Source organism: Macaca mulatta, chromosome 8, assembly GCF_049350105.2.
Source record: "Macaca mulatta isolate MMU2019108-1 chromosome 8, T2T-MMU8v2.0, whole genome shotgun sequence".
Lineage (NCBI taxonomy): Eukaryota > Metazoa > Chordata > Mammalia > Primates > Cercopithecidae > Macaca > Macaca mulatta.
In genome coordinates, this window is record NC_133413.1 from 80760859 (window position 1) to 80780876 (window position 20018).

Consider the following 20018-nt stretch of genomic DNA (forward strand, 5'->3'; position numbering starts at 1 on the left):
TGTTGACTTTAATTAATACTTTTAGTTCACCATTAAGATGTTTTATTGGGAATGCCATATTTCTTTAAAATGAATGAGAGCTAACATTTGTCCTACACAAATTTATCAAATGGCACTCATTGTTAATCATGTTTTTTTTCTTCCTTTAATCTGTTAACATAGTTAACAGCATTGATGAGTTTTCTAATCATTTTTTTTTGGATCTTTTAAAAATACAATTCCAGGTTAGTATTTCATATAGCTTATGATCTAGGTTTCAGGTACTGTACTTGTACTGCTTATCAACTATTAAACCATTATGGATATTCTAATGTGTGATATGACCTTCCTAAGCCAGTCAGAAGTCCACATTATTCTTATAAATATGTCTGGAGATTTGGGAATGGAAGGTGGAACAGCATGGTGAAGAGTCATCTAGGACTCAATGGAACTAGATGTGGCTTATATTTGCCATTAAGTTACTAGACAATCCTTTGTTTCAAATGTGAAAATTTATAAAATGGGTTATTGGAAGAATTAAATGTTAAGGTGCTGTGAACAGTGTCAACTACCATATAAATATAATAAATTATTAAATTACAAGTAAGGTCTTTTTAAGTGCAATTGTGAAAGAAGATACAATATAAACACATTAAAATCTCTAAAGCCATGTAAAACCCGAAGGCATTAAAATTTATTAAATGATGCAATAACAACAGAATTCTTTATTTACAATAGCATTATTTAACATCAAATAAGCAAATAGCATCAGCAAAGCAATATTAACTTGCATAAATGTATTTAAAATTTCTCTGAATATATCTACCTTTGCATAAACTGCTCACACTAGAAATACAAACATCAATGCAGGTGAACAAAGTGATGTTCAGAGTCAACTCCATTTTGAAAATAAATCACAACCTGAAACACTGTAAGCTTTCTCCTGAAGAACCATAGTTAATATATTGCTTAATTTTACCCTTGTATAATCTTTTCATATACACACATCTCAGATGCAACTTCATGAGGAACTGTACAAATAAAACTCACAAATGACAAAGGAAAAAAAATGACAGTTAAATGTTTGAAGAAATGTATCATCATCACTATTCAACAACATAAAGGTTAAGTGATGATGCACTTATTCAAAAATTGTACACAATTCACTATACAAATATAATACATCGGACAGCTATGTAGGAATATACAAGACTTAAAAACAGATCTAAGGCATTATGCTAGATTTTAGCATTTTGAGGTTCTTGCACATAGCTTTTACCTGTAGTAAGAAACTTAAAAGATTTTGTTTTAGTCTATAAAGAAACACCAGGGAGAAAATTCTAATTAAAATCGAAGCCACTACAGTAATTTTCTTTTGTGCAGAGAATGCTTTGCTCTTAGGCAGCATACTACCATACAAACACTAGAAAATTTTAAATTCACACCAACAATTAATGGCTTAAGTTGCATTTCAAAATTGATTGTGTATCTTTGGGTTCTGCAAGTGGATCTGTGCCACCCATTTCATGTGTTAAGCCCATATGAACTCCATTTTTGAACACAGATTAAAAATTGCATCATATAAACTGCAAAAACATTGCTTTCAATTATTACAGGCCATAAGAGATACACATAGGGGGAGGGGCATATTAATCTTTGAGTCAAACGAATTCATTGTAGTAAAACAGCTCACTTCACTTTTTAAACTTACCACATTACATGAACACTTAAATGAGTTTTACAACCAAGTTAATGTATGTATACTTTTCACATTATGTTTTTCACATTTAGTAATATAAGCGAAACACTGATTATTTGTTCTATTAAACAAAAACCAAGTACTCAGTCTAACAAATTTATTGTGTACAGCATGAGAAATACTGATAATGAAGGGAATTGATTTGGCTTTTGCTTCTATAGTGATCAATATGATCAGAGGATTCCTTCACTTACTTTTCTTGTCCAAATTAGATGTAAAACAAAAATCCATTACCTGATCGAAACCATAAGAGAATTTATCATCTTTTCCTTCAAAACAGCAATGATCATGAATTATTATAAATTACCAGTATCATGAGGTTGCAGATTTGTCTGAATTAGGATTGACATTAAAATACAGCGGGCAGATGGATAAAAAAGAAGAGATAGGTAGATAGTTTTGGACGGTGTTGTAGTGAAAAGGGACTTGAAACTAAAAACAAAACAAATCCAGTTTAAACTCCATTTCTTTTTTGTGCTGTGTGAAGTTAAAAATCATTCTAATTCACATATTTCTAAACATTAAAACTGGTCACACTGAATTGTATGCCACGTGAGCCTCAGCACACGGGGAGGTCCTGGAGTTCTGGGCCAACATCTGCTTGTTTTTTTCATCACAGTTGGGCAACCCCATGGTTTGGTGGAGAAAAGTAGAGCCTTTTGAGGGGATATATGAACTGGTGGCCACTGAGAAGTGCTGTTCCTTGGCCACCTCCCTGTATTGAGATCCCTCTCAAGTGGAAAAAAAGTAGCGAAATGCAAATTTCCAGAAAGTTTCTTTAGTATGGAGCAACATTTTCAGACTGTCTACTTACCATCTATCTTTGGGTTATATCTCTTTCTATATTTCCATAATCTGTACATATAGAGAGAGATATAAATATAAATAGGGGTAGTTTGTACATTTTTCACCCTGCCACAAATAAACAATCACATTTCAAGGAAAAACTTCTCTGTTCCTAAAAAGCCTGGCTAATGAGATATTATAAAATGCTTTGCTTTTTAGACATCAAAAAGATATCATTCTGAAATTTAGGTAAGAAAGGTATTAGGGGTTAAGGAGAAATAGCTCAAAAAAGGTCATCAGTTTCTTGGTATTGCAGTTGTCTGAAACTGACACCCATTAATAAAAGATTATTCCCCTACCAGAGTGGGCAAGAAAAACAACCATAAAAGTGGCCTGCTTAGTAACATGTAGTCTTTCTAAGGTTCATTAAGAAAGAATATAAACATATAAAAATCAAGAATTGGTTCCTACAGCGGCTGCATATCATACAGATTAGATAAATGACTTATGAGCAGAATCACAAGGTTTAGAAAATAAAAAGTTGTAAGTCTACAAATTAGGTCTAATCAAGGCATTGATATCCTTTACAAAACACCTTTAGGAGACATTGCTATGAAGATATCTAATTTAATACTGAAGTACCTCATTTTTGAGTCAATTCCACAATATGTATACCTCACAAAAATTATACAATTAAAACACATAAGTTCTCAACTTAAATTATTGCTTGTTTACATATAAATCGGATTTTATGTACCTTACAAAACTTCGGCTTAGTCAGCACTGCTAAAAAACAAAATAAAAAACACATGGCAGAGGTTAAATCTGTCGTGATATCTGCTATCAATTTAAACACACTGGCGTTTTCTCCCATTTTGGAGGCCAGAGTTGCTGGGGAACAGAATAAACATGCTTCCAAAGCAGGTATCCTTAGCTCGATTGGTATCAAGTCTTAACTTTGCTCTTCTCCTTGCCAGTAAATGCATTTTTTTTTTTTTCTGAAATTCAATACTTAGCAATTGGTAAGTGGCTGGCAAAACATTTAAGGAAATAAAGGGCTTACCTGGTTTCTGTAGCTTATATTATTTTTTAAAAAATGAATGAAAGTAGGGAGGATGGGGAATGAGAGAGGGGAAGGGAAGAGTCAGGCTGACAGGAAAGAAGAGATGCTGATTCAAGCTGTCTGATCAAACTAAAGGGAACTTAATATAGAAATGAAAATTATTTCTTCTCGATTCATGATTCAGGTGAACTAGTTTGGTTTTAACAAAGAAAAAACAAGGAAAAAATATTTGCTAATGTTAACAGCCCTCTCACAGGCTCCTTTTCATCTGTTCAGTAACTGGAGACTCTTTCCAACATGGTCTTTAGCGCTTTCTAGAGATACGACTGTGACTGTTGGTCTTCATGCACTGGGTGTGTCTGTAAATATGGCGCTGTCCACGGTGTCTGTCCTGCTTCCATCCCAAATTCAGGCTTTAGCTTAAAACACCTTTAGTTTTTAAAAAAATTCTTTTCTTTCCCCCAGATAAAATCTTAATCTTTTGTACTAGACTGTTAGCCAGGGAAAACAAAGCAAGAAACCAGTGTCTGGAACCGAACAGGAACAGAACAAGAGCATGGATCTCCTTAAATACATACATTTAAATACATTCAATCTGACATGGGTATGAAATTTGCCTGTCAACATTTACTTTGCAGGAGAGATCTAAGTTGCACTAAGGTGAATGCAGTGAACAGACTGAGCGACTGTCTGGATGCGAGCTTCAGACTGTCAAGAGAAGAGGCAGCTCCTCCTGCCACAGCCGAGTGGATGCCACCCTGGCGACCAGGGCCCAGGCCTGTCTGCTCTGGCAGAACCGGCTGGCAGGTCAGTTGGTTCGAAACAAACAGACACAGCTCTCCAGACTGGAAGTGTTTTGAGCAAGTGAGCCCGGTCAGCTGAAGAAGCAACTGGCTACTGTCAGTGTCAGCAATATTTCTGTAGGAAAACAGACAGATAAATAGTTGTGAAGTATCTTTGAGGTTTTGATAAAACAATCTTAAAGCCCATCACAAAAACATCAAAATCCCTGACTATTTTCAATAAAGCAAATCACAGAGGCCGCATCTGGATGAGGACATTCGATGTGGAGGTGAACAGGCAGAGGGCGCCATTCCTTCCTCCACACAACGCTTCCAGGAGCCAAGGAGGAGCCCAGCGAATCCTACATGCTATTTCTTACAGGCCATAGTCTGCAAATGGATGATGAATCTCTCCTTAATGACCGCTCTCCAACCAACAACCACCTAGCTCAATTTCATTTCTCCCACCTTCAATAAAGATGACTGAACAATTCATGCAGCTGCTTTTTGGCAGCATCCGATCCAGAAGGGGCCACTGCTTCCTAATCCTTCCTCAAATTTATCCAGTACAAACCCTTCTTCTATAAAATGGCCCTCCTGATTTTCCCTAATCAGATGCTCCCAAGGTTCTCTGGGTGTGTTCTCCCTGGCTTCAGCAAGCTAAATCATGATGGATTTTGACTCCTGGGGTGTTCTTTTTTTTTTTTTCCTTTCTTTCTTTTTTTTTTTTTTTGAGACGCAGTCTTTCTCTGTTGCCCAGGCTGGAGTGCAGTGGCACAATCTCGGCTCACTGCAACCTCCGCCTCTCAGATTCAAGTGATTCTCCAGCTTTGGCCTCCTGAGTAGCTGGGACTACAGGTGCCCACCACCATATCTAATTTTTGTATTTTTTGTAGAGATGGGGTTTCACCATGTTGGCCAGGCTGGTCTCAAACTGCTGACCTCAGGTGATCTGCTCACCTTGGCCTCTCAAAATGCTGGGATTGCAGGTGTAAGCCACCGCGCCCAGCCTCTTGGGGTGTTCTTGCTGGTTTTTGGCTGCTATGTGCTGATGATGTGAATGACTGAATACCAAAGGTTATAGTGAGCAAGTCATGTGGCATTGTTTCTTTGGTTGGTGCAAATATATCTGTCAATGATTTTCTTTGGCTACTGACTATCTTCCTTCCAAAGTTTTCATTCACTTAGCAAACATTAATTCAGCATCTATTATATGGTAGGTGCTGGGATATATACACAAGACATTCTTTGTTACTGCTATCACAAAAATTGCCCAACTAGGCAAGGCAGACAACATGGAGATTATAATTGTACCTTGCTACAAATCAAATTATCATAAATAACAACATGATCTGAGTTCTGTTAGTGGAAATACTGTCTGCTTTGGAAACATATAACAATTGCTTCTGGGATTTAGATATTTAGACACAGAATTCTAGCCCATCAGGGCCATTAGAAATTATCTAATGTAAGTAAGATTAGAGAGGAAGCCAGCTCCAAATAATGTATTTTACCTTAGCACCCCAAAAAGAGAGTTCTGGGGAAAGTATTGCCAGATCATGAGTTCTAGTGGCTAAAGGTGGAATTACATTAGCCCCTGGTCAGATGCACAATTCTCCTAAGCTTACAAAATGAGCTTGGAATACCTGTGATTTTACTTCTCAAAGAAGAACATTTAGCATACTTTATAATATAAAGCTGAATAGATATGTATTCCTAACTTGTGTCACTTTTATGATTTCATATAAAAACACTCCATGGTGCTGATTAAAATATGAAAACCTCTCAATTTTCCAGTTAGTCTAGAAAAAGAAACTACTGAGAAGTATTTATACCTATTGTGTTTCTGAGGCTTAGAAACTGTGTAAGGCAGTATTCTCTGGCATGGACTAACATCAAGGAGCAGCCACCAAACAGAATCAGTTTGATGGAGAACGCCGTGCTCCGCACACACCTCTGGAGTCGCACTACCTGGGGTGTACCCTGGCTGTGCCACTTAGGGGTGGGGGCCATTTTGTACCTAATACTTTTTAGGATGGTTGTAAGGATTACACAAAATGATGCACATGAAGTGTTTAAATAGTTCTTGGAACATCATAAGTGCTCACTAAATGTCATCACCACTATCACCATCATCATCAACTAAAAGCCAACCCTATTAGTGATCAATTTTCATAACACTAGTAAATACAAGTAATTACAAGAGAATCATGCTGCTGAGCAGTAAACTCAATTTTAATCTATTTAAATATATCTAAAATATAAAGAAATACTATAAGTTCTTATAAAAGGAAGAATCTTCTGGTTAGGTCAAATAACTGCCCTTCTCTAAATATATTTTTTTGGTAAGTCTATGGTTGTATATACTAGCTCTGCTTAAAGCAAGGTACCACTATAATTTCCAATTCAAGATAAATGGAACAGAGTCAATTAATAATGGATGACAGTAGTATCTTGTTCAACAAATAGAACCAGATTACCACTAACAATTCTGGAAAAGAGCAGAGCACAGAGGCTCACGCCTGTAATCCCAGCACTTTGGGAGGCCGAGGCAGGCGGATCATTTGAGGTCAAGAGTTTGAGAGCAGCCTGGCCAACATGGTGAGACCCTGTCTCTACTAAAAATACAAAAATTAGCTGGGCGTGGTGGTGGCGGCATAGGCCTGTAACCCCAGCTACTTGGGAGGCGGAGGCAGGAGATTCGCTTGAACCTGGGAGACAGAGGCTGCAGTGAGCCGAGATTGTGCCACTGCACTCTAGCCTGGTCGACAGAGACTCTGTCTCAAAAAAAAAAAAATTTCTGGAAAAAGCTCCTTGATTAGTAACAGCAGCAGCAGAGCTTATTACGGAAACACACGATGATGAATGAACCCCTATCAGTGTGCACATAAGTAGCGCGGTGACAAATGCAAGTAACTTCCGGTTATTTCTGATGAATGAAAAGGGATATCCTATACAGATTATTCTCTAAAGGAAACAAGAGTATCTATGACAGACTGTTCTCTGGCCTTAACAATCAGCATGAAGAAAGTGCAGGTGGATGAGGCAGATTCAAGAGCGGGACTAGAAAAAAACAGGGAAAGTTGATGAGGTTATCAGTGGCCTGGGCAAGACAGTAACAGACAGGCACTGTGTCGCCCAGGATGGAGTGCAGTGGCTGTTCACAGGTGTAGTCATAGCTCATTGCAGCCTAGAACTCCTGGCCTCAAGCCAGCTGAGTAGCTGTGACTACAAGTGTGCCACCCACTGTGCCTCACCCGAAAGACGCCTTTGCTGGGAAGAGAGAACATCCTGTATTTACTGAAAATTGATGTCTTAGATCCTAATGCTACCCTTTCCATTTGGGTTTAGTGGGCCCCCATGGGGCACCAAGATGCACGTGAAGGTGAACCCCTGGTCCTACCAGCCTGCCGCGTGGCCCGCACCACAGGGCTGGTTGCAGGCCCGCCCCTAAACCCTCAGCCGGGCACTTTCTACCTTGGTTGATCTGGGTCACCAGTTCTCTAAGTCTTCAGGCTAGCTGGTGACCCTGCGTAAATTATCTCGTCCTCTGAGATTCAGTCTCCTCATCTGAAGCGGTGGGGAACCTTAAATATCTATGAAGGGCCTGGCACTGTCCCTGGTAAATTCGAGGCCAAAAGGTTCACTCCCTTCCCTTGCTCTGGGAGGTTCCTCCCTCCTGAGATGAAGAATCCCAATGCCTGGGGCTGAAGATGCTTCCAAAAATGTAGCTGAATATTTACTGTCTGTCCACATTGTTTATGAATATCTTTCTCATCCTTATAAGATCTAAATAGAGAAGGGAGTGGCACCAAAGAAGGAAATTATCCCTTGTTGGCCTTCTCCAGTGCTACCTGCATTAAACTCTTAGAAAAATCTCACAAGTGCTCAGTGTTCCCTTCAGGGAAGTGGCAGGAGGATGCAGGGTTAAGAGTGCATATTTGGGGTCAGCTGGCCTGGATTTAGTTCCCAATGTTGTAAGACCTTGATCGAGTCATTAAACTCTCGAAATAGTAGCTCTACCAGACAGTTGTGGTGTGTTTTAAATGAGGGAATCTAAGTAAAACTTTTAATGGAGAATAGGCTTGCAGTAAACGCTCAGTACATGTTGGTTGTTTCTGTAATTTTTTAAAAGGCAGAATGTGGGACCATCTCAGTGTTCTGATTTTATAACAGCAGGATCTCTTCTTCTTGGAGGTTACATGGCAGCTGAAAAAGGGCACAAGGCAGGGTAGATCAATTCCTGGGGCTCTTGGGAGACAGGGGTGGCAGACTGGGCCCATGAAATATTTGAGGGCCTTAACCTACAGAGTGGCTTTCTCGGGGCACCCGCTCTGCTGGAGCCCTGGCCTAGGCTGGCATGCAGCCACATGATGAAGGGTGAGGCAGGGAGGTCTAATCTCACTGTGGTGAATTCAAGGAGAGAGATGTGAGCCTGGCCTCCCAAATCCATTTTTCTCCCATAGAGATATGACGTGCTCAGAGGTTGAGCTCCCCGGCACTTTTGGGTTAAAATGGTCCCTCTGTGGGAGCCCAATTATCAGTAACGTCACTGTTCTTCTGGGAAGTGTGTTCCTGATTTCAACTTCTGCACATAAGGCATGACTGAGCTGTGTGGCTGCTCATTTCCTGTACTCAGGGGAGGAGAGAACAGAATTGGCACCAGGAAAGATACCAGCCCCTCTAGGTATGTACACACAACATCTACAGGGCTCCCACCAACAGCCAGCACCTCTGCCACTCAGGACTGTGATTCTTAACAACAAGAGAAACTGCATGGAGAATATTCACACAGTAAGTTAAAATCTGGAGCAAATTTATGCTATTACTTTCTCAACTTGAATGCTAGTATTAACCAAATCATCCAACATCCACTTTTTTTTTTTTTGAGGAAATTGAACAACCACCCTGTACTGTCTCTATTGGGGGAGGATTTTTTTTTTTTTTTGGAGACAGAGTTTTGCTCTTGTCGTCCATGTTGGAGTGCAATGGCATGATCTTGGCTCACTACAATTTCCGCCTCCCGGGTTCAAGCAATTCTCCTGCCTCAGCCTCCCGAGTAGCTGGGACTACAAGCATGTGCTTCTATGCCTGGCTAATTTTGTATTTTTAGTAGAGGTGAGGTTTCACCATGTTAGCCAGGCTAGTCTTGAACTCCTGACAGGTGATCCGCCCGCCTCAGCCTCCCAAAGTGTTCGGATTACAGGCTTGAGCCACCGCGCCTGGCCAGGAGAGGATTTTTTATTTGTACAAATTTATGGGGGTACATGTGAAATTTCATTACATAATGCATAGCAAGTGATCAAGTCAGGGTTTCAGGATGTCCATCACCCAGATGCAACACATTTTTAACTATAGTTATGCTACTCTGCTAACATTACATTTATTCCTTCTAATTGTATGTCTGTAACCTCTCACCCACTTCTCTTCTTCCTCTCCTGCCCTCACAGTCACCCTTCTCAGTCTCTGTTATGTATTTTTCCACCCTCTACTTCCATGTGAATAAATTTTCTAGCTCTCATATGTGAGAACATGCAATAGATATTTGTCTTTTTGTGCCTGCCTCATCTCAGTTAAGATAATGACCTCCAGTTCCATCTATGTTGCCGCAAATGACATGATTTCATTTTTTTTTTAATGGCTAAATAGTATTCTACTGTGTATATGTACCACATTTTCTTTATCCATGTATCCACTGATGGACACACAGGTTGATTCTATATCTTTGCTATTGTGAATAGTGCTGCAATAACCATGAATGCAGGTATCCCTTTGATATATTGACCTTTCTTCCTTTGGGTAGAAACCCAGCAGTGTGACTCCTGGATCAAATGATAATTCTGTTTTTAGTTTTCTGAGAAATCTCCATACTGGCTCTACTAGTTTACATTCTAACAGTGTATGAGAGTTCCCTTTTTACTGTATCTTGCCAACATCTGTTTTTTTTGTGTTTTTAATAATAGCGATTCTGACTGGGGTACAATGGTATGTTATCTCCTTATGGTTTTTATTTGTATTTCTCTGATGATTACTGATGCTGAGCATTTTTAATATATCTGTTGGCCATCTGCATGTTTTCTTTCGAGAAATGTCTATTTATGTCCTTTGTCCACCCTTTTTTTTGAGACGGAGTCTCACTCTGTCACCCAGGCTGAAGGGCAATGGCATGGTCTCGGCTCATTGCAACCTCCACCTCCCAAGTACAAGTGTTTCTCCCGCCTCAGCCTCCGTAGTTGGGACTACAGGCACATGCCACCACAGCTGGCTAATTTTTGTATTTTTAGTAAAGATGGGGTTTCACTAAGTTGGCCAGGCTGGTCACAAACTTTGCCCACTTTTTAATGGGATTATCTGTTTTATTCCTGTTGAGTTCTTTGTATATTATAGATATTAGTCCCTTGTTGGATAAATGGTTTGCAAATATTTTCTTCCACTTAACAGGTTGTATGGGATAGAATTTTTTAAAAAAGAGCTACCAGTTGTGAAGGGTAATATCCCTTACCTTAAAGGGCCACATAGGCTCATTTACCTATGTGCCAAACTGCTCAGAGCTCTCCCTGCAAGAGATCTGCTGCTAGGTACATATTTCAATTAGGTCTAAGTACTAATTATTCTACAGTTTCATTGGCTGAACATGGTAATATCATTCTTTTTAGAACAAGTGTTTAACAGGCCAGGTGTGGTGGTTCACGCCTGTAATCCTAGCGCTTTGGGAGTCTGAGGTGGGTGAATCACCTGAGGTCAGGAGTTTGAGACCGGCCTGGCCAACATGGTGAAACCCCGTCTCTACTAAAAATACAAAAACTAGCCAGGCATGGTGGCGTGTGCCTGTAATCCCAGCTACTCAAGAGGCTGAGGTAGGAGAGTTGCTTGAACCCGGGAGGTGGAGGTTGCAGTGAGCCAAGATCGTGCCACTGCATTCCAGCCAGGGCAACAAAGCAAGACACTGTCTCAAAAAAACAAAAAACAAAAGTGTTTAAGGTGTAATAAGCAAATAATACAATAATATAAATAATACACTAGATTGTTCCTAAACACAACGAAATATAGAAAACCCTTAGGAAGACTTAATTAAGGGAGTGAACAATGTAAGTTAATTCCTCTTTATCTTCCTAAAAATCTAGCCTTATAATTCAGAAAAAGCAAAAATAAAAGTTTGTCCTAACACAACTAATTCTTTGCCACTTTATTTCTTGCTTTGCTATCGTAGTATCATTCCAGGGCAAAATTACCGTTCTTTTGTTGGCTATGAAGATTACAGAAAAAAAAGATAAAAAAAAAAAAATTAGCGTTCTTAGTTCATATGGTACCATCAGCTGAGTTAAAATGAGCTTAAAGAAATTATCATTCACACAAAAGCACTGTATGCCAAATGAAACTAGAAGATATTTTACAACTATCTTTAATCTACTGGTTGACAATATATCTATGCCAGTTTTGGTCTATCAAATATTCATGTTTGCTTTACTTCCATATTCACATATTTCACTGTTCTTTCTTACCCGTGTTGTGTCTCCCTCCTGCTTAATCATATCCATTCCAGGCAGCTGGTTTGGGAACAGGTTGCCTCCCCTCAGAGCAGGATCATTAACCTGAGGACAAGAAGACAGGACAGTGGCTATGTGGAGCAGGATGTCCAAGAGTGCACTGGAAAACAAGTGGCCGCCGCCCTTCCTCTTTAGGGGTATAAAAACGGGGAAAAGGAACTGCAGAACAATGGACTGATCCCTATACCAGCTCTCCCATGTACGTATTTTGCGGAGTCCAGAGGAACATGAAAATACTTATGAAATACTAGCTGCCTTCAAAATTAACCTTTATCTTTATCTGCAAGCTGATTGAAATCAAATTCAATTTACTTAATAATAATAGAGCCATTTTTGTGCCATAACCAGTATGCTTTCTTGGCTTATTCAAATTACACTAATAACTCACATTTGGGACTTTCAAGTCATCTGAGAAGTTCCTGACATCTTTGCTACTTAGGCAAGTTATTAACTCTCAAGAGCAAGTGTGAATACCCAAACTAGTGCTGGATTTTGTGAATTTACTCTGACCAAATTAACTATTCATTTGCATTTGTACATTTCTTTGCACATTAGAAAGTAAATGTACAAATGCTAATAGAATGATTTTTGTTGGAAGATACACTGCAGTTGCGCCTTGGGGCTTCCAAATTAACCACGGGATTCAAGCAGTTTAAAATCATGCAGAAGTTTCTAAACAATCTGGATTGTTGAAAATGCATGAAATAAACATGCATCAGTTTACTGCTGAGCAGACTGGATTAGGATCGTGTTACACTAGACTATGTCAGTAGCCCTTACTTTGTACACTTTTCCTCAGCAAGCAAATTAGGAGTCGCTAGTGGCCCATTTTTGCAGGAAATACAACATCAACGCTACATTTCTCCATTGAAGAAATAAAAGCATATATATCTCTCTATAAACACACGCATATATTTTAAGAGATAGGGTCTTGCTCTGTCGCACAGGCTGGAGTGCAGTGGTGCAATCTTAGCTCACTGCAGCCTTAAACTCTTGGGCTCAATAGATCCTCCAGCCTCAATTTCCCAAGTAGCTGGAACTACAGGCACCTGCCATCATGCCTAGCTAATTTAAACATTTTTTTTTTTTTTAAAGAGACAGAGTCTCACTATGTTGCCCAGACTGGTCTTGAATTCCTGGCTTCAAGCCATCTTCCCACTTCAGCCTCCTGAGTAGCTAAGCTTATAGGTACAAGCCAACATGCCAGGCTAAAAGTCTGTATTTCTTTATGTCTGCTCAATGTATCAAAATAAGCATTTAACTGCCATCAATTCAGTAACAGAAGTGTAAGTTATTACTATAAGCACACAACCTTCTTAAAATGCAAAGGGTTTTAAATTTTCTCATGTACCACTTCACATTTTTATTAATCGTTTTAAAGAATAAAACACCAAAGCTCTGTAATAGTTCTTAAAATTTTCACAAAAATTGTGGTTCGCATCAGAATTAAATGGATCTAATCAGAGTCTTCAGTCTTTCACCATTCTCACAATCTTGCTCTAACAGACATTCACAGAGCTGTCAGTGATTTCGTGCTTAAGTCATTTACACTTTCCATACTGTACTTTCTCCATATATGAAATGAGTCAAGGTCTTGCCACATTTTTTACTTGCGTGAACTATTGAGGATCAGCGGTAGAGTGGTCAGCATTTTGGGCCTTTAAAAATAAGATCTTCTGTAAATACCATGGTACAATGATTAACCTCTAGTTTTACCTCTGAATCAGCCACAGATTTTTGGATTCCAGGCTGGCTATGGCTGTCTCAAATGCTTTGAGTCTCTCTGCCATCTAGTGAAGTTAGGAACAGAATCATTTTGATGTTGTTCAACACAAAACAATTATTTAAAAAAATCATTGCATTCACATTCCAAAGTAAAAAAATAGTTTTTGGATTATCTGTGTCTGTCTCTGCATAAATGAAGCATCATTTCAAACTAACTGGATGGCAGGTAGTTTGGCCTTTGCTTTTCATCCGGTTTTACACTTAGAAATAAATCCATTATTAAACTATAATCCTCTAGCTGGGCATGGTGGTATGTGCCTATAATCCCAGCTACCCAGGAGGCTGAGGTGGGAGGACTGCTTAAGCCGGGAGATGAAGGTTGGCATGAGTCAAGATAGTACCACTGCACTCCAGCCTAGGTGACAGAGTGAGACTCTGTCTCAAAACAAAACAAAACAAAACAAACCCCCTCAAACGATAACCCCCAAATAAAGCTATTTTAAGAGTACACTCACCACTTCATTTTTAGAGATTCATTTTAGACATTGGTTAATTCCTCAAGAGAAAAATGTCAATGATAAGAAAGTTATGAAATATTTTAAAAGCTCCTGAAGCAGTCAGGAATCCTTTCTGTTTATTTAATCATTAATAAAGATTTTTATTAATGTCACTAATACAGGTGAAAGGTGAAAAACACTCCTCAAAATAAATGTGGGAGTGGGTGGTTAAGGTTAGATACATGGAAAGATACATTTGATGCGGAAGTAGACAAAAAGCCATGACCTGAAGCCACTGGGTTGCTTCTCCTTGGGCGCTCACCTGCTCGGGACCCATGGAGGACAGCCCCGACGTAGGCACGGAGGTCACTGAGGTCATGCTGATCTGTCCTGTCATCTGGTTCATGCTGCTCATGCCACCTGCGTTGGTGGCCATGGACACACTGATGTTCATGTTGTTACTGTACATGCTGGTGTTTGCTTGCTGCCCAAAGTGTGGTGGGGACTGCTGGGAAAACATGCTAGAATACAATGGAAAGATTGAATGAATGTTACAGCTTGCTGGTATCCAGAGGCAGGCAGTTCAGAGCACTTGTTTCTCAGGCATTTACTTTGAGTGAATAAATCTGAACGGCATGAACCCAGGCTGAGATGGCTGGCAGGTAGTGGGCTTGCTGAAGCCTGAGACAGCAGGGGAAGTGGCATTCGTTGATACTGTCAGGGCAAGCAAATCCTTCTCCTTTTCATACCGCCACTGTGATGGCTGAAGGACATCCCCCACTTTCATGCCTGCACCCGAGTAGCTTTCTGTTTGTTTTTATCAAATGTAGTGATAAAGGATGGCTTCTAGGTCACCGCCTTCCACAGCAATTTCTATCATAAATTGGTCAGTGGTACCTTCTTAGGGATGTTCTTGTTCCTCCAAAGGATGTTCCTTGCTAAGTTTTTGTAAATTCTAGTGACTCCTGTTCTAGGAAAAGTAAACTGGCTTATTTAGAAGTTTGCTTGATATTGCTTGCATGAGCAGACTTTAAAAAAAAAAAAAAAAGAGAAAGGAGACAGGTAGTCTATAGAAAGTTTCCCTGGTGATCATTTATCTCAACAACACACAGAAACATGGTGTTACCTGTTTCCACCCATGCTCCCCTGTGCCCATCCATTCATGTCAGAGGGGGCCTGATAGGCTGGGTTGGCCTGAGACTGTTGCATCATGGGACTCTGTGTATGTGCCATTCGGGGTGACATAAGTGGGCTCTGGGGAGTCGTAGCCCCAGTAAAGCCTGGATCAGGTTGCTGACTTATTCCTTTAAAAAAAAAAAAAAAAAACAGAAACAGAAATTCAAAAGAGACTGTTAGTTGTATTGTAGAGACTGGTGGGAGGGAAAGAACATTCCAAATTAGGCATGCATAAAAAATTACTTTCAAATACATGATTGTGTACTGATTAATTACATACATTTAAGAAAGATTCCAAGCTCAGATAAAATATGGAGAAAATAAAATCTCCATACTGATTCCCCCTAGTAGTTAGATGGTGCCTAGGAAGCATTAACCATCATAGCTAGAGTTAGAAAGAAAAAATGCTATTCTTTCTTCAAATTCCTTTCCAAATCAAGAATGGGTTACATATTTTGATCAATGAGAAATACATATATATATATATAAATAAAAATATCACTGCAATTAGATTGTTTAAATTAAGCAGATAATTATTATTTTGACACAGGGTCTTGCTTGCTCTGTTGCCCAGGCTGGAGTGCAGTGGCGTGATCATAGTTCACTGCAGCCTTGACCTCCTGGGCTCAAAGGATCCTCCCACCTCAGCTTCCTGAGTAGCTGGGACTATAGGCAGGCATGACCATATCCAGCTAATTTTTTAAATTTTTAGTAGAGATGAGGTCTCACTATGTTGCTTAGGCTGGTGTTGAACTCCTGAGCTCAAGAGATTCTTGGCCTCCCAAAGTGCTGGGATTATAGGCATAAGCCATTGTGCCTGGTCAGATTGTTTAAATTAAATTTAAATTGGATTAAAGTTCAGCTATATATCAAAAGTCAACACATTTGAATAAATTTTTATTGAATTAGCTGAAGCCATTCCATGAGATGGATCCATCTTTAAAAATAAATAGCTGTATTCATGGTTAGCTTGTTTTCTCTTTATAAAGAGCTCTGCAGTACTTTAGGGCTATCCAAGATTAGCAAGAATAAGAAAAAAATTAAACGTATGCTTCTTGTTCAGTTTCGAGGCAAACAATTTAAACTAAAAGGAAAGAGAACTTTTAGCAGACTTTTCTAAATCATCAAGAAGGAAATAGAGAAAGGAGCTGGGAAATGAAGGAGGCAACTTCTTAGAGTATTTTGAGGATGGTATTAAGTACACTTTTGCATAGAAAACTTGTAAAACATGCATATTTAATTAATATTTAAATTAGCCACAAAAGAAAAGCTTACGATCACATAGAAAAAAGCTGCACATTATCTTTCTGTTCTTTAAAGAAACAGGAGACTTGGATTTTGGCAGCAGACTTCACAGTTATTTACGGATAATTGGCAATGGGTAGGGAAAGTCATTTTGAATATTAACATTAATGTAAGCACTTACTTTATCAATAATTCAACCATTAACTGAACATGACATGCACACAAATATTAACGTTGATGACATTACACACTGGTATCTCTTAAGACTGACATTAAACAAATCAATAAGAAGAGAACTAAGAGGTCTCCCACAAGAATTACCTATTCATTAAAGATCTGGTATAATCTGTAAAGTATTTTTCAAAAGTCACAGAATGTCTATAATATTTAAATTTATAGAGGTCTTTTTACATTTTGTATCTACTGATTTGTTTGAGTCAGGCTCAGAGGCTTTCAAATATATAAATAAAAATATATATGCACTTGTAGACATTGACACAAACAGATACATCCATACACACTCTCACACAAGATAGACACCGTCTATGCACACACACTTACTTCGGTCATTCTTAAAGTAAGACCTGCACTCAGAGAAAAGGAGGTACCTGAGCTGAGGGCCTGGAAGGTACTGTGCTGGACTTGGGGACTCCTCACAGGCCCCAACTGTCCTCCCAGGTTTCCTATCATTCCCTGGTTAGCCAGATTCATCTGGGAGCCATGCAAAGAGCTGTGAGAGAGGAGCTGTGACCCAACACTGGGGGACACTGGGGAGAAAGGACTGGTGAAAGGTGGTGGGGATGTAAGTCCAGTACCGTAGTTTGGAGGAAATGGAAACTGCTGTGCATTTGCCTGGGGAATCCGAGGGTTGCTCATAGTTGCTGGCATACCACTAGGAGCCACCATGCTTGGTGTTATATTCAACCCTTGTCCTCTCATCATCAAAGTTCGTTGCTGAACTTGCTGTTGCTGATGCATCTGTCTCTGTCGAAGATGCTGGTTCAGAATTTCCCTCTGTCTCTGGGCCAGCATCTGTGCATTAATAGGTGCCTGAAATCAGGGGTGATACATGGAGGAAAATGTTTGGGACAGACACATATTAAAAAACAAAGTGAATATTATAGACCGGCTAACAAATGGTACTATCATCTGTAAAATTATTTGGAAAAAAATTACATGAAAGGAATAACTCAGTTGAACAACTGGTGATTGAGAACGTGAGCTTCTAAGTTCTAAAGACACGATTATTCTGAAGCTTTGCTATGACTTAGCAGAGCTAAGTTTGATGCTAATATCAATTATATCATTTTGTAAGGACACAATTAACTAAAGGATCTCAAAAGAACACAGTCCTTTCTATAAGAAGACTGTAATATAAACCCTGAGGATGGTAGCATAGAGTCTCATTCAAGGGACTTTGAAGTCTATAGAGAAATAAAATCACTGGGACAAAAAGTGACGTGGTGCACTTCAGAAAAGGCTGAACAGAGGCAGAAGGAAAGGGGGAGAGTGGGGAGAGTGCCTGATAAGAATGCACAGAGACCAAGTCAGAGGTGGAGGGTGGATAGGGAGGAAAGGCGGGATGGATGAAGGGAAGGGTTCCTGGTGCTTGCTGTCAGTGAGGGGCATGAGGCTGCTAAGATACCATTGATCCTCATTTACGAATTCCACATTTCCGAAGTTGCCTACTCAGTAAAATTTATTTGTAACCCCCAAATCAATACTCATGCCACTGTCATGGTCATTTGTAGACATAAGCACAGTGGTGAAACATTTCAGATATGCAATGTGCACATTTCCAGCTGAGGTTGAACAAGGCAACACTTTGCCTTCTGGTTTCAGCTGTCATACTGTAAACAAGCGTCCTCTTTGTGGTCTATTTGGTGCCAAGATTTTTGCATTTTTTGCTTTTCCTGTTGGTGATTTTGTTGCTTAAACTGGCTCCCAGGCATGGTACTGCAGTGCTCTCTAGTGTTCCTAAGCGCAAGAGGTGGTGATGTGCCTTCTGGAGAAAATAGGTGTGCCAGATAAGCAAGCACCATTCAGGCCTGAGTTACAGTGAGTTCTTTAAACAGAAACACACAAAAAACAAGGTTATGTGTTGACTGGATGATGACAATGTTGTGACCAGAGGTTTGCAGGAACTCAACCCTGTATTCCTCCTAAGAGCAATAGTTTAGTGTTCTCTAATTCAGTGTTTGCAGTAACTTTATGTAGCACAACTTCTTAGAATAACAAGAATTGACTGTACCTGGCAATAAAAATGGCAGTGATTAGAAGGGAAAAATGTAACATACTAGTAGGTAACTGGGTGACAGTACAGGGCCAGTGTGCTGATCTGGATCCACATCTACTAAGTTAACTTTCTTCAGAGAGTAAGAAATGACAAAAGTAGCTGCATGCATACAATGATAATAGCTGGTATGCTGCCTTACCTGTGTTGGTACTCCAGGCCTCAGAGTCAAGTTCACATTGGAAACATTGCTGATTTGATTCATAAGTGGCTGGCGATTCTAAATACATACAAACAGGATGAATACATTTTAAGAACAGAATACATTTTACTTTAAGTTTCCCAAGTAACTGCCCTCCCCAACCCAGTATCTGTACGTTGTTGGACAGCTGTGCCATCTCACATCATCTTCCCCACATCCTCCACCCAGCACCCCTAGCTTCCCAGGTGCCACTGAAGAACAGACCTGCTGTGCTTGGAGGCGATGCTGAAGTTGAAGTCTCAGTTGATTTGGCTGGTTCTGCACTAGGCCCGTGGGCCTGAGGCCCGGTCTGGGCTGCATACGGAGTGTGGCATAACTAGGTCGCTGTCCCATGGTGTGAAAGTTTGGATCTTGCATGGGAGAATAGCTACCCTGGGCCATTTGTGGCTGAGACGCATACTGCTGTGGGAAAACAGGCGCCTTCTGCTCCAGCATGATGTTGGAATCCTGACTTGAGAACTGTTCTGGATCTACTGCTTGGCTCTGCAGAGAAAGTCCCAAATAACAAACAAATAAATTAAACCATAAAAACAGCAGAGTCAGTATGAGGCTGTTTTCTCTCACTGTCATACATTTGAAGCTTTTTATACTTTTTTTTTTTTTTTGAGACAGAGTCTCGCTTAGTCGCCCAGGCTGGAGTGAAATGGCGCGATCTCGGCTCACTGCAAGCTCCGCCTCCTGGGTTCACGCCATTCTCCTGCCTCAGCCTCCCGAGTAGCTGGGACTACAGGCGCCCGCCGCCTCGCCCGGCTAATTTTTTTGCATTTTTAGTAGAGACGGGGTTTCACCGTGTTAGCCAGGATGGTCTCGATCTCCTGACCTCGTGATCCGCCCGCCTCGGCCTCCCAAAGTGCTGGGATTACAGGCGTGAGCCACCGCGCCTGGCCTTTTATACTTTTTAATATTACACTTACTACACAAAGGTACCTTTAGCTTGACTCCACTTATCTTTCTAGAAAATGGC

At 40.0% G+C, this 20018-nt stretch overlaps 1 protein-coding gene across 28 annotated transcripts in view; it reads right to left on the reverse strand.

The window, feature by feature from the left end:
- Positions 1 to 645: 645 nt before the first annotated feature.
- The window catches only part of NCOA2 (nuclear receptor coactivator 2), a 297951-nt gene continuing 278578 nt past the window's right edge, over positions 646 to 20018 (reverse strand). For all 28 annotated transcript variants that reach the window (XM_077943784.1, XM_077943763.1, XM_077943788.1 and 25 more), the window contains 7 exons: positions 19259 to 19537; positions 18995 to 19072; positions 17375 to 17609; positions 15265 to 15442; positions 14461 to 14659; positions 11872 to 11961; positions 646 to 4505 (listed from right to left, as the gene is read on the reverse strand). In XM_077943784.1, the coding sequence (XP_077799910.1) occupies positions 4494 to 4505; positions 11872 to 11961; positions 14461 to 14659; positions 15265 to 15442; positions 17375 to 17609; positions 18995 to 19072; positions 19259 to 19537 (1071 nt within the window). In that variant the 3' untranslated portion in view covers positions 646 to 4493. The remainder of the gene's footprint in view (positions 4506 to 11871; positions 11962 to 14460; positions 14660 to 15264; positions 15443 to 17374; positions 17610 to 18994; positions 19073 to 19258; positions 19538 to 20018) is intronic.